Source organism: Anolis sagrei, chromosome 12 (genome assembly GCF_037176765.1).
Source record: "Anolis sagrei isolate rAnoSag1 chromosome 12, rAnoSag1.mat, whole genome shotgun sequence".
Taxonomy (NCBI): Eukaryota; Metazoa; Chordata; class Lepidosauria; order Squamata; family Dactyloidae; genus Anolis; species Anolis sagrei.
The window spans coordinates 14,821,589-14,839,804 of NC_090032.1; the positions used below are offsets into that span (position 1 = coordinate 14,821,589).

Genomic DNA, 18,216 nt, shown 5'->3' on the forward strand with positions numbered 1-18,216 from the left:
ACCAGCGCCTCCTAGTTTTCACCACAAGAATGTTTAGTTTTGTAAGTACTTTAGAACCATGGATTTGCACATGGCTAGTAGACACCTCCCAAGGTCATATGGCCAGCATGGTTGCGTGGAGTGCCATTACCTTCTCGCAGAAGCAGTACCTATTGATCTACTCACATTTGCATGTTTTCAAACTACAGAAGCTGGGTTTTTTCGGGCTATATGGCCATGTTCTAGAGGCATTTCTCCTGACGTTTCGCCTGCATCTATGGCAAGCATCCTCAGAGGTGAGGTCTGCTGGAACTGGGAAAAAAGGGGTGGAAAAAAAAGGGGGGGGAGGGATACTGTGTTTTCTGATAGTCTTTGGTGACCCCTCTGACACCTCCTCACGACCCTCCCAGGGGTCGCGATCCCCAGGTTGAGAAACACTGCTGTAGAAGCAAAGCACCAGCACTTCCTAGTTTTCACCACCAGAACGTTTAGTTTTGTAAGTACTTTAGAACCATGGATTGCACATGCCTTGTAGACACCTCCAAGGTCATGTGGTTGCATGGAGTGCCGTTACCTTCCCGCAGAAGCAGTACCTATTGATCTACTCACATTTGCATGTTTTCAAACTACAGAAGCTGGAGCTAACAGCGGGAGCTCACCCCCACTCTCCGGATTCAAACCGGCAACCATTCGGTCAACAAATTCAACAGCTCAGTAGTTTAACCAGAGGCTCATAAAGAATCTGTCTGATCCAGACGGGGATGGGATCCCCTCTCACCTTCCACCACAATAACTATTCGGAAATTATCTACTTGGGACCAGAGGCTAGTTTAGGAGGAAGAGAGCAGGCCGCACAGCTGACTAATGCCCTTGCTTCCCAATGTCCTGCCTTCCCTCAATGCCAGAGGAAGCCCTTCCACCATGGAAATCCTTTCCTCTACTACTTCCTTTAGTATTATGATACAGTATTTACATTATACAGAGCATGGAGGAGTGCCATTACTTACTGGAGCAATGTTTTACTTGTAGGCCTCCCCACCATACAGAGGTCTTCATCAGACCCACTTCTGTATCAACGTGAAGCTTTCAGGGTCTGGGTTGATGTGAGTTCTCCGGACTGTATGTTCCAGAAGCATTCTCTCCTGACGTTTCACCCCATCTGTAAGGTTTTGAGGATGCCTGCCATAGATGTGGGTGAAACGTCAGGAGGGAATGCTTCTGGAACATACAGCCCAGATAACCCACCGCAACCCAGTGATTCTGGCCATGAAAGCCTTCAACAACTGTCGTTAAGTTACTCTAGCATAATGAGTCCCAAACTCTAGTTCTTGGGGAGCTTTGTTCGTCAGCTCCCAGAAGCCTCTGTGATTGGGGATGCTGGGCTCTGGCATCCAAAGCATCTAGAACAGCAGAGTTTGGGAAACACCGTGCAAACTAGGGACTTAGATTTCCAGTGGAAATTTGTGTGTATAGTCTTAATGGTTGTGATTTAAACAAGCTTGAATGGTATCTGTCGCAAGATCCATACAAAAAGGGAGAGAAAAAAGGGAAGAAGTAGTAATAAATAACTCTAGTAGTGGGATCTCTTGGAAATTCTTCTGTCTGCCGTCCCAGCAAGTCATACAATCCTAGAGTTGTGGAAGAGACCCTAAAAGCCATCCAGTCCAACCCCCTTCTGTCAGGCAGGAAGTCACTATCAAAACTCTCTGGACAGATGGCCACCCAGCCTCTGAATCACAGAATCCTAGAGTTGGAAGAGACCCCAAGGGCCACCCAGTCTGTCAGGTAGGAAGTCACTATCAAAGCCCTCTGGACAGATGGCCACCCAGCCTCTGAATCACAGAATCCTAGAGTTGGAAGAGACCCCAAAGGCCATCCAGTCTGTCAGGCAGGAAGTCACTATCAAAGCCCTCTGGACAGATGGCCATCCAGCTTCTGAATCACAGAGACCCCAAGGGCCATCCAGTCAAACCCCCTTCTGCCATGGAGGAAGACACCATCAATGCCCACTGGACAGATGGCCATCCAGCCTCTGAATCATAGAATCCCAATGTTGGAAGAGACCCCAAAGGCCATCCAGTTCAACCCCCTTCTGTCAGGCAGGATGTCACTATCAAAGCCCTCTGGACAGATGGCCACCCAGCCTCTGAATCACAGAGACCCCAAAGGCCATCCAGTCCAACCCCCTTTTGTCAGGCACCATCAAAGCCCTCTGGAGAGATGACCATCCAGTCTCTGAATCACAGAATCCTAGAGTTAGAAGAGACCGCAAAGGCCATCCAGTCCAACCCCCTTCTGTCAGGCAGGAAAACACCATCAAAGTCCTCTGGAGAGATGGCCACCCAGCCTCTGAATCATAGCATCCTAGAGTTGGAAGAGGCCATTCTATCCAACACTCTTCTTCATGGTGTCTGTAAAATTGCACATATGGGATATCCGCGAATGAGCAGAGCAGTTCATAACCTTCTAGATCTCATTATCAAAGCATTCCCGACAGATGTCCATTCAGCTTCAAAACCTCATTGTGTGATGTCATATAAACAGACTGGGGTGTTACCTACACTGTTATCTACCTACCATATTTCTCTTCTCGGGAAACTTTGGGGAAGGGTTTAGCATCATTGCCTTGAACTACAGAATTATATGTACTTCTTGCAACCACAAATCCCAGGATTGCATAGGATGAAGTTTTAACAGTCCATCGGTATCGGGCTGCTTGAACTGTACAATGGGACTATACTTGCTCTCGTTTGCTGCAGCACCAATAAGGGGCATTTCAAAACTATTCGTCTCAGATCCTTGTTTCCGGCCCATAAATCCCTTTTCTCGCCCTGTGTCCCTTCCCAAATATATCTGCTTGCTCCAGGTGCATCAAAAACATTGCCAAGGAAATGCATTGACACTTAAGTCACAAAACCGGCAAGGAAGAGAGTGGGGAGGTTGAACAAGGAACCAGCGATCCAACCCCAGACTCGTCTTATTTTGCATTTCGAAAGAAAAAAGTGGGGGGAAAAGTTGGAAGAGAAGCTGAAGAAGCCAGTCGTGGTGAATACCGACACAGACAGTTCAGCACAAAACACAACTTCCATCGTGACAAGAGAAAAATCGTATTCAGAACGGTACCTCGATATTGGTCAGTTAGACTACGTTTTTTTTCTGCTTTTAAAAAAATTGTATTCAGCATGCAAATAGTGCAGTTACACTGTTTGGATAAAATACGTATTTTTGTGGTATTATTAAAATTAATGCTTTTTTTTTCCTTGTAGGATTATTTTGTTTTGTTTTAGAACTTTATAGTGTTATGTGCCCTGCAAAAGTTAACGTCACTAGAGAAAACGGATTGGCGGCTTCTTACAGAAACTTTTTAACTCTATGACTAAAACCGAAGGGGGAGGAGGAGGAGGAAGGGAGGGGTCAAGAGTCTGTATGCCGAGGGGCCTCTCGGGCCCTCAGCTTACCCTGCTAATACTCGCTCAAGCTGTGCCACTTGGCGACCTGCTTCCGGGGACTCTCGCACACTTCTCGCCAGTGTTCTGCGCCGCCCGCCGTGACGCTGTGCGCCCCCAGGATCAGCCGCCCCACCACTTCATTCTTGGTGGTCCGGTCAAAGTCGATGACCAGGAACTCGATGCTGATGTCGGGGAGCAGCTCGGTGGGGATGTCGTAAATGAAGGACTCGTTGAAGACGGGGTTCAAAGTGCACTTCTTGACGTGAGTCTTCTTCTTCGCGATCCGCTTCCTGCCGTAGTAGACGTTCACCTTGACGTAGGGATCTGTGGAAGGAGGAGACAAAGGCAAGCCAATAATGCTGTCCTAGAGTAAGGCTGCGGCCAATAACCATAGAATCAAGGTTGGAAGGGATCCCAACGGGCATCCAGTCCAACACCAACCATTCTGCCATAAACTACGTTCAGCCTCGTAGTCTAAGATCTGCCGGGGAGGTCCTGCTCTCGGTCCCACCAGCTTCGCAAATGCGGCTGGTGGGGACAAGGGACAGGGCCTTCTCGGTGGTGACCCCCCCCCCCCCGGCCTGTGGAATTCACTCCCCAGTGAAATTAGATTGGTGTCCTCCCTCCTTTCTTTCAGAAGAAAACTGAAGACATGGTTGTGGAACCAGGCTTCTGGCTAATGGATATAATAATAATAATAATAATAATAATAATAATGATAATGATAATAATAATAATAATACTTTATTTATATAAATAAATAGTCCACGCTCTGGTTACATCCTGTTTAGACTACTGCAACGCTCTCTACGTGGGGTTGCCTTTGAAGACAGCTCGGAAGCTCCAACTAGTCCAACGCTCGGCAGCCATGATTTTAACAGGAGCGGAGCGCAGGGAGCATACAACCCCCCTGTTGCGCCAACTCCACTGGCTACCGATCTGCTACCGGGCTGAATTCAAAGTGCTGGCGTTGGCCTTTAAAGCCCTAAACGGTTCCGGCCCAAGCTACCTATCTGACTGCATCTCTGCCTATGAACCCACCAGGACTTTGAGATCTTCCAGGGAGACCCTGCTCTCGATCCCGCCTGCTTCTCAAGCTTGGCTGGCGGGGACGAGAGATAGGGCCTTCTCGGTGGTGGCTCCTCGGCTGTGGAACGCCCTTCCCACGGACATTAGACTAGCACCATCTCTAATGGTATTCCGCAAAAAGGTGAAGACCTGGATGTTTGTGCAGGCGTTTGAGTAATTTAGTGCAATCTGGTAATGGAACATAGGAATGGAACAATGGACGACGAACCTGGACTACGCTTGGATGATGAGAAGATTGGGGACGGTGGTTTTTTGTAATAATTGTGCATTGTAATTGCTTATTGGTAATTTATGGATAATGTGTTAAGTCAATTGTTATATGTTGTATGGAACCACTGCTGTTTCTACTGTTTTTACTGTTTGTGAACCGCTGTGAGTCACCTTCGGGCTTGAGATACAGTGGTATATAAGCAAAGTAAATAAATAAAATAAATAAATATATACCGCTCCATCTCCCCAAGGGGACTCAGAGCAGTTCCCAAGTAATATCACAAAACATACAGAGTAAAAACAACATAACCATAAGATTAACAAACAAAATATAAACATAAAAATTGTCGCCATAGCACACATATATTAAAAGTAATCCTGCCTGTTCAAGGCAATTAAAAATGTAAAAGGCCGGGCCAAGATTTGTGCAAGCCCAAAAATCTTAAGGGTCCCTGGAATTGAGTGCAATGCTATGGCAGGCAACAATAATATTAGGTAGGGATCTGTGGCTGTTCATTCCAGGGCCGATTAGAGGAAAGAATCTGGGTAACTGGTAGGAAGAATAAGGCCGTATTCGACAATGTGTGGGGTTGAGTTAGAACTGGTCATTTTCAAAGGCTTGTTGAAACCACCAGGTCTTCAAGCTCTTATGAAAGGAGAGAAGGGAAGGGTCCTGTCTTATTTCCTCAGAGACGGGAGGCCACCACTGAGAAGGCCCTCTCTCTCGTCCCCACCAACCGCGCTTGAGACGGTAGTGGGACCGAGAGGAGGGCCTCCCCGGAAGATCTTAGAGCTCGTACCGGTTCATAGAAGGAGATGCGATCATGGAGATAGGCGGGGAGCGAACAGTGACTATAACAGCACCTGAACAGTGAATTGGTCCAGACGGTTGTTATAATGGAAATGCCTTTATGATTGGATAACGAATGCTGTTTTAATGTATTGTATTGTACGATTTTATTTTGCTTTTATAATTGTAATTCCAGCATCAAATCGTTGCCATTGTTAGCCACTCTGAGTCCCCCTGCGGGGTAGAAATGCTATAAATAAATAAATATTATTTATTTATTTATAATTTAAAACATTTATATTCCACCCTTCTCACCCTGAAGGGGACTCAGGGTTGAGCACAGCATATACAGGGCAAACATTCAATGCCGGGACACAAATTCACATACAATACATAAACATTAAAAAAAAAATCAAAATATTAAAATACACCATTTTAAACCGTCCTAGTCATCCATGTCAAATCTAATTGGCCTGGTCATCTTTCCTATTGCTGCTTTATTGCCCTGTCCCGAAAGCTTGGTCTCACAGCCAAGTTTTGACCATCCTTCTAAAGGACAGGAGGGAAGGGGCCGACCTGATCTCACCAGGAAGGGAGTTCCATAGCCGGGGAGCAATCACTGAGAAGGCCCTGTCTCTCGTCCCTACCGATTGCGCCTGTTGGAAGGTAGGGCCTCCCCGGAGGATCTTAATCTCCATGATGTTTCATAGGGGGAGATGCGTTCGGACAGGTAATTTGGGCCGGGTCCGTTTAGGGCTTTATAGGCCAAAGCCAGCACTTTGAATTGTGCCCGGTAGCAAACTGGCAGCCAGTGGAGCTGGCGTAACATGGGAGTTGTGTGCTCCCTGTATGCCACCCCAGTTATTAACCTGGCTGCTTCTCGTTTGATTATTTGAAGCTTCCGAGCAGTCTTCAAAGGCAACCCCACGTAGAGCGCGTTGCAGTAGATCCCAACCCCCAGGTTGAGAAACGTTGCCCTAAGGGCCATCAAGTCCAACTCTATCCCATCAATCATAGAGTTGCCCGAAGGATAACTAAGGGATGGAAACATTAAATGGCATCCAATTCAACTCCATTCTGCCAGGCAGGAAAGTATAATCAAAGCACTCCTGACAGGTGGCCATCTAGTCTCTGCTTCAGAACCTCCAGAAAAGTAGACTCCATGGGACATCCCCCCCCCCCCCCCCCCCCGGAAGCATACGCCACTGTTGAACAGCTCTTACAGTCAGGAAGTTTTCCCCCTAATGTTTAGGTAGCTGCTCTTTCCCAGAACAGAAGAACAGCCAGCCTCAGGAGAGCATGCTTGCTCCATCCATGTTCAACATGTACACAAATGACCAGCCACTCCCAGAAGGGACAGAGTGTCATATATGCTAATGATCATGCCATCACCACTTAAGCAGGGAGCTTTGAGATGGTTGAACAGAAGCTCTCCGAAGCTCTAGGTGCCCTTACTGCCTCTTATAGGGAAAACCAGCTGATCCCTAATCCATCTAAAACACAGACATGTGCTTTCCATCTTAAGGACAGACAAGCATCCCGAGCTCTGAGGATTACCTGGGAAGGAATCCCACTGGAGCATTGCAGCACACCCAAATATCTGGGAGTCACCCTGGACCGTGCTCTGACCTACAAGAAGCACTGCCTGAATATCAAACAAAAAGTGGGCGCTAGAAACAATATCATACGAAAGCTGACTGGCACAACCTGGGGATCACAACCAGACACAGTGAAGACATCTGCCCTTGTGCTATGCTACTCTGCTGCTGAGTACGCATGCCCAGTGTGGAACACATCTCACCACGCTAAACAGTGGATGTGGATCAAAATGAGACATGCCGCATTATGACGGGGTGTCTGCGCCCTACACCACTGGAGAAAGTACACTGTTTATCTGGTATTGCACCACCTGACATTCACCAGGAAGTAGCAGCCAATAGTGAAAGGATCAAGGCAGAGACATCTCCAGCTCATCCCTTGTTTGGGTATCAGCCAAGCACGTCAACGACTTAAATCAAGAAATAAGTTTTCTAAGATCTACAGAGACACTTGCTGGAACACCTCAGCAAGCGAGAGTCCAAAAGTGGCAGGTGAAAACCCAGAACCTCAACCAATGGCTGATACCAAATGAGAGACTCCCCCCTGGGCACACAGAAGACTGAGTGAATTAGAAGGCGCTGAACAGACTGCGCTCTGGCACCACGAGATGCAGAGCCAACCTTCAGAAATGGGGCCACAAAGTGGAATCTACGGCATGCGAGTGGGGAGAAGAGCAAACCACTGACTACCTGCTGCAATGCAACCTGAGCACAGTGGAGGACCTCCTTGCAGCAACACCAGAGGCACTCCAAGTGGCCAGCTACTGGTCAAAGGACATTTAATCAACTACCAAGCTTGCAAACTTTATGTTTTGTTTGTTTGTTAAAAAATGCAATACAACTGTTTGGTTTGCTCCTGACACGCTAAACTTGAGAACTTTGATTGGGTCCCCAATGAAAAAAGAAGGCCTGCCCTGTGAAAGCATGGCAATAAGTTGAAGTAAATAGCTTCTACCTGAGAGGCCAGTGATGTCCATTTTGGGCAGATGTCTCGCCTTCAGCACCACCACCGTCATCCTCTGGGCCACCGGCTGGTAGGACAAGGACACCTGCAGCTCCCCTCGGCTGACGCATTTCTGCAAAGGGAGGACAAGGCCAGGTTTCTTCAGAGCGGCAGCTACATCTTTAATCGTACCGTATTGTAGTGTTTCTCAACCTTCCCAATGCCTCAACCCCTTAATACAGTTCCTCATGTCATGGGGACCCCCAACCATAAAATTATCATTTTGCTACTGTTATGAATTGTAATGTAAATATCTGATATGCAGGATGGATTTTCATTCACGGACCAAATTTGGCACAAATACCAATACACCAAAATTTGAATACTGGTGGGGTGATTGATTTTGTCATTTGGAAGTTGTAGTTGCTGGGATTTATAGTTCACCTCCAATCAAAGAGCATTCTGAACTCCACCAATGATGGAACTGAACCAAACTTGGCACACAGAACTCCCACGACCAACAGAAAATATTGGAGGGGTCTGGTGGGCTTGACCTTGAATTTTGAAGTTGTAGTTCATCTACATTAGGAGAATACCTTGGATCTGGACCAAATTTAGCATGAATATTCAATATGCCCAAATGTGAACACTGGTGCAGTTTGGAGAAAATAGACCTTGACATTTGGAAGTTTTAGTTGCTGGGATTTACAGTTCACTTACAATCAAAGAGTAGGTTCTTGTGGGTTTTTTCGGGCTATAGAGCCATGTTCTAGAGGCATTTCTCCTGACGTTTCACCTGCATCTATGGCAAGCATCCTCAGAGGTAGTGAGGTAGTGAGGAGGAAACGTCAGGAGAAATGCCTCTAGAACATGGCTCTATAGCCCGAAAAAACCCACAAGAACCTAGTGATTCCAGCCATGAAAGCCTTTGACAATAAATCAAAGAGTATTCTGAACCCCACCAACGATAGAATTGGGCCAAACTTCCCACACACAACCCTCATGCCTTGAAAGGACTCTCTGGCATGCGCCCTCCTTCAGTCTCGCATGCTCTCCCTCACCTGCACATACACACCAACAATGGAATTGAACCAAACTTGGCACACGGAACTCCCATGACCAACGGGAAATACTGGAAACCATGAAAATGAGCAAAATCTGGCCACCAGTATTAAAAACCTCTGAAATCAGGACAGTAAATAAAGAGCAACACTCAAAAATCAGGGAAATTCCAGACAAGAATCATTCAGGGGCAGCTAACACCTCCCAACAAAGGATTCCCCCCAGGTAGGAAGCAGCCAGGGGACTTACAAGTATATACAAATAGTATATGCATACAATATATTATGTTATTAGGGTAGTACAATATCAGTATTAAATATTACTATATTGTACTATACCATTATACTGTAATATTATTAGTAATATTACATGTAATATAAATATATAATTATAATATATTATTAGTTTTACACTGCGTTACATTATAATATTATAAATATTATATGTAGTAAAAAAGGTAAAGGTTGTCCCCTGACATTAGGTCCAGACATGTCTGATTCTGGGGTGTGGTGCTCATCTCCATTTCTAAGCCAAAGAGCTGGCGTTGGCCATAGACACCTCCAAGGTCATGTGACCGGCATGACTGCATGGAGCGCTGTTACCTTCCCGCTGGAGTGGTACCTATTGATCTACTCACATTTGCATGTTTTCAAACTGCTAGGTTGGCAGAAGCTAGGGCTGACAGCGGAAGCTCACGCCACTACCCAGAATCAAGCCTGCGACCTTTCAGTCAACAAGCTCGGTAGCTCAGCACTTTAACCCACTGTGCCACCAGGGGCTCCATAATAAATATTATTATATAATATATATATATGATAATAATATATATGATAATAATACATATGATATATATATATATATATATATATATATATATAATATAAACATAATAAATCAATATAAAAATAAAGTTTATTATTATTATTATTATTATTATTATTATTATTATTATTATTTCCCCAGGTAGTAACCAGTCAGGCTTTGAAGCTGCAAGGCCATTAAATGCTAATCAAGGTGGCTATTTGCCACTTGCCACCAACAGACAAGAGTTCTTTTTCCCACCCTGAACATTCAAACCCCACTTGTCTGGTTTCCTACAGACCTCTCAACCTCTGAAGATGCCTGCCACAGATGTGGGTGAAATGTCAGGAGAGAATGCTTCTGGAACATGGCCAGACAGCCCAGAAAATTAACAGCAACCCAGTTATTCCAGCCATGAAACTCTTCGAGAACACATCCTATACTCTATTTCAGGGGTCCACAAACTTTTTACACAGAGGGCCAGGTCATAGTCCCTCAAACTGTTGGGAGGGCCGGATTATAATTTGAAAAAAAAAATGAATGAATTCCTATGCACAGTTCATGTATCTTATTTATAGTGCAAAAAACACTTTAGAACAATACAATAATTAAAATGAAGAACAATTTTAACAAATATAAACTTAGTATTTCAATGAGAAGTGTGGGCCTGCTTTTGGCTGATGAGATAGGATTGTTGTTGTTGTTGCTGCGTGATTTCAAGTTGTTTCAGACTTAGGTTGACCCTGAGCGAGGGCCGGGTAAATGACCTTGGAGGGCCGTATCTGCCCCCCGGGCCATAGTTTGAGGACCCCTGGCTTAAGTCTTGGGGGGAGTGTGACTTTTAACAAATGCGGCTGTTACGTGTCTTCAAGCTAATGAGATAGGATTGTGGTTGTTGTTGTTGTTGTGTGATTTCAAGTCATTTCAGACTTAGATTGACTCTGAGCGAGGGCCGGGTAAATGACTTTGGAGGGTCGTATTCCCCCCCCCCCCGGGCCATAGTTTGAGGACCCCTGGCTTAAGTCTTGGGGGGAGTGCGACTTTTAACAAATGTGGCTGTTATGTGTCTTCAAGCTGATGAGACAGGATTGTTGTTGTTGTTGTTGTGTGCTTTCAAGTCGTTTCAGACTTAGATTGACCCTGAGCGAGGGCTGGGTAAATGACCTTGGAGGGCTGTATCCGGCCCCTGGGCCATAGTTTGAGGACCCCTGGTTTTAATCTTGGGGGGAGTGCGACTTTTAACAAATGCGGCTGTTATGTGTCTTCAAGCTGATGAGATAGGATTGTTGTTGTTGTGTGCTTTCAAGTCGTTTCAGACTTAGGTTGACCCTAAATGAGGGCCGGGTAAATGACCTTGGAGGACCGTATTCGGTCCCCGGGCCATAGTTTGAGGACCCCTGGCTTAAGTCTTGGGGGGAGTGCGACTTTTAACAAATGCGGTTGTTATGTGTCTTCAAGCTGATGATAGGATTGTTGTTGTTGTGTGATTTCAAGTCATTTCAGACTTAGGTTGACCCTGAGTGAGGGCCGGGTAAATGACCTTGGAGGGCCATATTCGGCCCCCGGGCCGTAGTTTGAGGACCCCTGCTCTATTTCCAAGTTGCAAAGCATCAGCTCAAAATGTCTATCCTGCAGGGTGTCTGAAATTTTTATATATATAGTATTGAAATTGTGCATATAGTTTTTGAACACCCTGTATATTATTGGAAGGAACATGTTGAACCTTGGAAGCCTTTCTTTTGGACCACAATTTCCCGAATCCCCAGCCAGCATGGCCTGGAATGCTTCTGGGCTGTGGCTGACGTGTTTGTAGGGCTTTGAAGATGAAGAAAAGCCCATGTTTTTTCAAAGGAAGTTAATCTGGTGGAAATAAACCCAGAGTGTTGCCAAGTGTTACAAAGCCAGGGCTGAGCAGAGTGAATACCGGCCCGGGTTGCCATGGCCGTCATGCCCTAGATTCCAGCACTTTCAGATGGCCTCGGCTTGCCTTAGGAATTGTCCAGAGCGATGCCTGTCCAGACTTGCAAGTGGAAAGAGGGAAACACAATGGAGTCTCTGGCTTGTTTTTATCCTCCTCCAATTCGTAGGTTGGATTCAGGGTTTGCCCTTTGAGCAAATCACTCCTGCCTATGAATCTCTAGGCAGGAGAAGACTACCCAGGACCAGGAAAATAGTAAAATTATATTATATTATATTATTATATAAGGTAAAGGTTGTCCCCTGACATTAAGTCCAGTCATGTCTGACTCTGGGGTGTGGTGCTCATCTCCATTTCTAAGCCGAAGAGCCAGCGTTGTTGTCCGTAGACACTTCCAAGGTCATGTGGCCGGCATGACTGCATGGAGCGCCGTTACCTTCCCACCGGAGCGGTACCTATTGATCTACTCACATTTGCATGTTTTTGAACTGCTAGGTTGGCAGAAGCTAGGGCTGACAGCGGTAGCTCACGCCGCTCCCTGGAATCGAACCTGCGACCTTTCGATCAACAAGCTCAGCAGCTCAGTGCTTTAACCCACTGTGCCACCGGGGGCTCCATATTATTATATATTATATTATATATTATTATATATTATTATATATTATTATATTATATTATATTATACAATTATAATAGAATAATAATATAGTAATATAATATAATATACAATACTATAATAGTATTATAATAATATAACATAATATAATATATAATATATATTATATTATATTATTATAATATTATTATATTATACATTATATTATATTATAATTGTATATTATATTATATTCTAGCTGTACCTGGCAACGCATTCCTGTGGCATAGAGTGAGGGTATGAAAAATAAAGTAATGAGAAATTTTGGGCAAGAAGGATGCCAGGAGAAAGAGGAGGGAGGGGGGAATGTGGGATTTGCCAGCTGGAAGGAAGGAAGGAAGGAAGGAAGCCCAGTCCAGCCCAGAGTGAGGCAAGAAGAAACAGGAGGAAAGAGGAGGGAAGCTGCAGAGCAAAGGGACCGGAAGTGGGCTACATGCGAGATTGTAAAACTTGCACCAGACATATGAAAATAATTACGAAATAATTATGAAATAATTACGAAAATTGGAAAAATTGTTTAGATTCTTAATTACTCCTCACACTATTCCTGCATGGCTCAATATTGGATCGTAAGCTAATTTAAATACGAATTAATAACGAATAACGAAATTAACGAACTGGATCGCCCAAGCCTACTGGCTGCACATGGGCTGCACCTCATGAAGACTTCGGAAAATATATTTGGTAGTAGGGCTTTAAATTCTGGGATGGAATCGGGATGAGAGATTAATATCTCGAGAAACAGCCCAAAGGCAAGCCCTAAACAACAACAATGAACGTAAGGATGTGAATTCTCGAGATGAAAAGGGAGAGGATGAGAGTGAATCTTGTAAAGGGAAGAAGAAACACTGCTTCAGATGTCTATACAGCAAGGTACAGAGCTTGGAAACAAACAAGATGAGCTTGAAGTCCTAGCACAAGAAGGAAAATATTGTCGGAAAAGTTAAAAAAATTAGCTAAGTATTTTTAATTACAAAAATGTGTGTCAAGCACTGAAAAGGTTAAATGGATGCAATGACTCAGCAAAATCTCTAGTTCTATATAAGCAGGTGTGTCTGTATCTTAGCAGCTCTCAGTCTGAAGTAGCCCTCAATCTGTGAGAGGAGTGCCTCGGGGTGTTAGTAGGCCTCAGTATGAGAAAGCCTCAGTGTTGGTTCGCTCTCAGTCTGTGAGAGGAGTGCCTCAGTGTGTTAGTAGGCCTCAGTATGAGAAAGCCTCAGTGTTGGTTCGCTCTCAATCTGTGAGAGGAGTGCCTCAGTGTGTTAGTAGGCCTCAGTATGAGAAAGCCTCAGTGTTGGTTCGCTCTCAATCTGTGAGAGGAGTGCCTCCGTGTGTTAGTAGGCCTCAGTATGTGACACATTATTTTATACAGAATAATGGACATATAATAATATAAAAGGAAGAGAAAATAAGATGGAAGAAAAGATAAGGCAAAAGAAAGAAGAGGAAAAACCACTCTGAAGATACTCAGGAAGTCAACAAAGGAGGTGTATACCACCCTTCTCCTGAGTTTTTTTTCTTTTTGTGTGTGATTTTTTCTTTTTTCCTTTTTTGTTACATGTCATTATTATTTTCTGTTTTCTGTATTTTGTATTTTAAAAGAAAAATTCTCAACAAAGACTATTTTTTTTAAAAAATATGAGAAAGCCTCAGTGTTGGTTTGCCCTCAATCTGTGAGAGGAGTGCCTCAGTGTGTTAGTAGGCCTCAGTATGAGAAAGCCTCAGTGTTAGTTTGCCCTCAATCTGTGAGAGGAGTGCCTCAGGGTGTTAGTAGGCCTCAGTATGAGAAAGCCTCAGTGTTAGTTTGCCCTCAATCTGTGAGAGGAGTGCCTCAGGGTGTTAGTAGGCCTCAGTATGAGAAAGCCTCAGTGTTGGTTTGCCCTCAATCTGTGAGAGGAGTGCCTCAGGGTGTTAGTAGGTGTCAGTATGAGAAAGCCTCAGTGTTGGTTTGCCCTCAATCTGTGAGAGGAGTGCCTCAGGGTGTTAGTAGGCCTCAGTATGAGAAAGCCTCAGTGTTGGTTTGCCCTCAATCTGTGAGAGGACTGCCTCAGTGTGTTAGTAGGCCTCAGTATGAGAAAGCCTCAGTGTTGGTTCGCCCTCAATCTGTGAGAGGAGTGCCTCAGTGTGTTAGTAGGCCTCAGTATGAGAAAGCCTCAGTGTTGGTTCACCCTCAATCTGTGAGAGGAGTGCCTCAGTGTGTTAGTAGGCCTCAGTATGAGAAAGCCTCAGTGTTGGTTCGGTCTCAATCTATGAGAGGAGTGCCTCAGGGTGTTAGTAGGCCTCAGTATGAGAAAGCCTCAGTGTTGGTTCGGTCTCAATCTATGAGAGGAGTGCCTCAGGGTGTTAGTAGGCCTCAGTATGAGAAAGCCTCAGTGTTGGTTCGCCCTCAATCTGTGAGAGGAGTGCCTCAGTGTGTCAATAGGCCTCAGTATGAGAAAGCCTCAGTGTTTGTTCGCTCTCAATCTGTGAGAGGAGTGCCTCAGGTTTTTAGTAGGCCTCAGTATGAGAAAGCCTCAGTGATGGTTGGTTCACCCTCAATCTGTGAGAGGTCTCGGTGGGAGAAGGGCCTCAGTGTGTTAGGTAGGCCTCAGTATGAAAGGCCTCGGTGTTAGTTCGCCTCAGTAGAAATGGAGATGATCACCACCCCAGAGTTGGACATGACTAGACTTAATGTCAAGGGGAAACCTTTACCTTTACTAGTACTGTATAATGGAAACCTGATGGAGTGATTGGAACATAACAATTGGAGGATACATCATTATGGTTCACTAATGCTACTCCCTGTTTTGCTGCCTTGTTTATTCTCTTTTAAGAGGTATTGCAGAGGTAAACTTAGGTATTTGAGTAGTACAGGGTCTCAAAACGTCAATATAGTACTGTATCATTTCCTACAGCTGTATGAAGGAGATATCTCACTATGGGCCCTTCCACACAGCCATATAATCCAGAATATCAAGGCAGAAAATCCCACAATATCTGCTTTGAACTGGGTTATTTGAGTCCATACTGCCATATATTCCACTTCAAAGCAGATAATGTGGGATTTTGTTCAGTTGTATGGAAAGGAGCTATGTTTTCACCTACGTTTTTACCTTCACCCCAAAGCATATTAGGCTTTCGATAAAGCAAAATGGATAGTTTTCCTTACCTGTATGTTCCTTTTGATGATCTCCCGGGTCAAGTGGACCTTCCCGGTGCTGGGGTCCACCCCAGCTAGCGGCACCATCACCTCGCCAATGACGTCATCTCGAGAAAAGCGGTCGAAGCTCAGCACGAGGAAGTGCAGTACCAGGTCCTGGAGCTGGCTGTACGGGATGCCATAGAAGGTAAAGGTCTCGTCAAAGACGGGATCCAGGGTCTTCCGGAGGACACGGGTCTTCACCCGGTGCCTCTTGTCTGGCAGGATTGTCATCTTAATGTAGGGGTCCGACCCCTGGTTCTGCTCATCCATGACGGGCAAGCCGTGGGCTTCCTGGATGGTCACCACCAGGGCCTTCTTTGGGAAGTTGTAGTCCACCGAGAAAGTCAACACCCCGAGCATGACCTCCTCTTCAGGGGAAGACGGAGAGGGTGTTTTGCTCCCTGCTGGGGTCAAGCTTTGGGCCGGGCTCAGCTCTTCTCCATAATCAACCTTGATGGGAAGCTGTTTGACACAAGGAGGCATGCCGAAGCCGCCTGAGAGTTTCTCTGAGCCCGCCAGCCCAGCTTCGGCCTCATCCGCTGTAAGGCTGCCGCTTCCATCTTTCCTGGCAGCGCCCGTCTTGTCTCGCCGGATCCGTATGATTTTCTTTTTGTTGCTCAGGGTCTCCGGATAGATGCTGATGCCCTTCAGCATGTGTATGAACTTGTAGGGGGGTGTCTTGTGCTTCTTCTCGGCTTGCTGGTGGCAACACGTCCACACGAACACGGTCACTGAGACCGAGACCACCAAGACGGTGGCCCCAATGAGGCCAGCCACAATCGGAGAGACATCTGGGAAGGGAAGGAGAAGGTGGGATCAGAAAAATAACTATTTTCTAAGACACACAAAAGAGGGGGTCATGGGACAGTTCCAGCTTGCCTCCTGCATGTCATCAGCTGGGGACCCCTCCCCCCAGCACCAACTGCTGCTCTGGGCCAGAGAGATGAGAGAGGGGGGCAGGGGGCAGTTCCATCTTGTCTCTTGCGTATGTCATCAGCTGGGGACCCCTCCCCCCATCACCAACTGCCGCTCTGAGCCAGAGTGAAGAGAGAGGAGACCAGGGGACAGTTCCATCTTGTCTCCTGCATATGTCATCAGTCGGGGACCCCTCCTCCCAACACCAACTGCTGTTCTGGGCCAGAGTGAAGAGAGAGGGGGCCAGGGGACAGTTCCATCTTGTCTCCTGCATATGTCATGAGCTGGGGACCCCTCCCCCCCAGCACCAATTGCCGCTCTGGACCAGAGTGAAGAGAGAGGGGGCCAGGGGACAGTTCCATCTTGTCTCCTGCATATGTCATGAGCTGGGGACCCCTCCCCCCCAGCACCAATTGCCGCTCTGGACCAGAGTGAAGAGAGAGGGGGCCAGGGGACAGTTCCATCTTGTCTCCTGCATATGTTATCAGTCGAGGACCCCTCCTCCCAGCACCAATTGCTGCTCTGGGCCAGTGTGAAGAGAGAGGGGGCCAGGGATCAGTTCCATCTTGTCTCCTGTGTATGTCATCAGCTGGGGACCCCTCCCCCCAGCACCAATTGCTGCTCTGGGCCAGAGTGAAGAGAGAGGGGGCCAGGGGACAGTTCCATCTTGTCTCCTGCATATGTCATCAGCTGGGGACCCCTCCCCCCAGCACCAATTGCCGTTCTGGACCAGAGTGAAGAGAGAGGGGGCCAGGGGACAGTTCCATCTTGTCTCCTGCATATGTCATCAGCTGGGGACCCCTCCCCCCAGCACCAATTGCCGTTCTGGACCAGAGTGAAGAGAGAGGGGGCCAGGGGACAGTTCCATCTTTTCTCCTGCATATGTCATGAGCTAGGGACCCCTCCCCCCAGCACCAATTGCCGCTCTGGACCAGAGTGAAGAGAGAGGGGGCCAGGGGACAGTTCCATCTTGTCTCCTGCATATGTTATCAGTCGAGGACCCCTCCTCCCAGCACCAATTGCTGCTCTGGGCCAGAGTGAAGAGAGAGGGGGCCAGGGATCAGTTCCATCTTGTCTCCTGTGTATGTCATCAGCTGGGGACCCCTCCCCCCAGCACCAATTGCCGTTCTGGACCAGAGTGAAGAGAGAGGGGGCCAGGGGACAGTTCCATCTTGCCTCCTGCATATGTCATCAGCTGGGGACCCCTCTCCCACCACCAACTGCCGCTCTGGGCCAGAGTGAAGAGAGAGGGGGCCAGGGGACAGTTCCATCTTGTCTCCTGCATATGTCATCAGTTGGGTACCCTCCCCCCAGCACCAATTGCTGCTCTGGGCTAGAGTGAAGAGAGGGGGGGGGCAGGGGACAGTTCCATCTTGTCTCCTGCATATGCCATCAGTTGGGGACCCTCCCCCCAGCACCAATTGCCGTTCTGGACCAGAGTGAAGAGAGAGGGGGCCAGGGGACAGTTCCATCTTGTCTCCTGCATATGTCATGAGCTAGGGACCCCTCCCCCAGCACCAACTGCCGCTCTGGGCCAGAGTGAAGAGAGAGGGGGCCAGGGGACAGTTCCATCTTGTCTCCTGCATATGTCATCAGTCGGGGACCCCTCCTCCCAACACCAACTGC

General features: G+C 46.8%; 1 protein-coding gene across 2 annotated transcripts in view; it reads right to left on the reverse strand.

The window, feature by feature from the left end:
* Nucleotides 1–480: 480 nt before the first annotated feature.
* SYT11 (synaptotagmin 11) overlaps nucleotides 481–18,216 on the reverse strand; it is a 40,975-nt gene continuing 23,239 nt past the window's right edge. Inside the window, exons 2-4 of one of the 2 annotated variants that reach the window (XM_060758448.2) lie at nucleotides 15,643–16,466; nucleotides 8,071–8,191; nucleotides 481–3,752 (exon numbers count right to left, since the gene is read on the reverse strand). In XM_060758448.2, coding sequence (XP_060614431.2) covers nucleotides 3,442–3,752; nucleotides 8,071–8,191; nucleotides 15,643–16,466 — 1,256 coding nt within the window. In that variant the 3' untranslated portion in view covers nucleotides 481–3,441. Of the gene's footprint in view, nucleotides 3,753–8,067; nucleotides 8,192–15,642; nucleotides 16,467–18,216 lie in introns of both variants that reach the window. The other variant, XM_060758447.2, reaches the window with a different exon arrangement.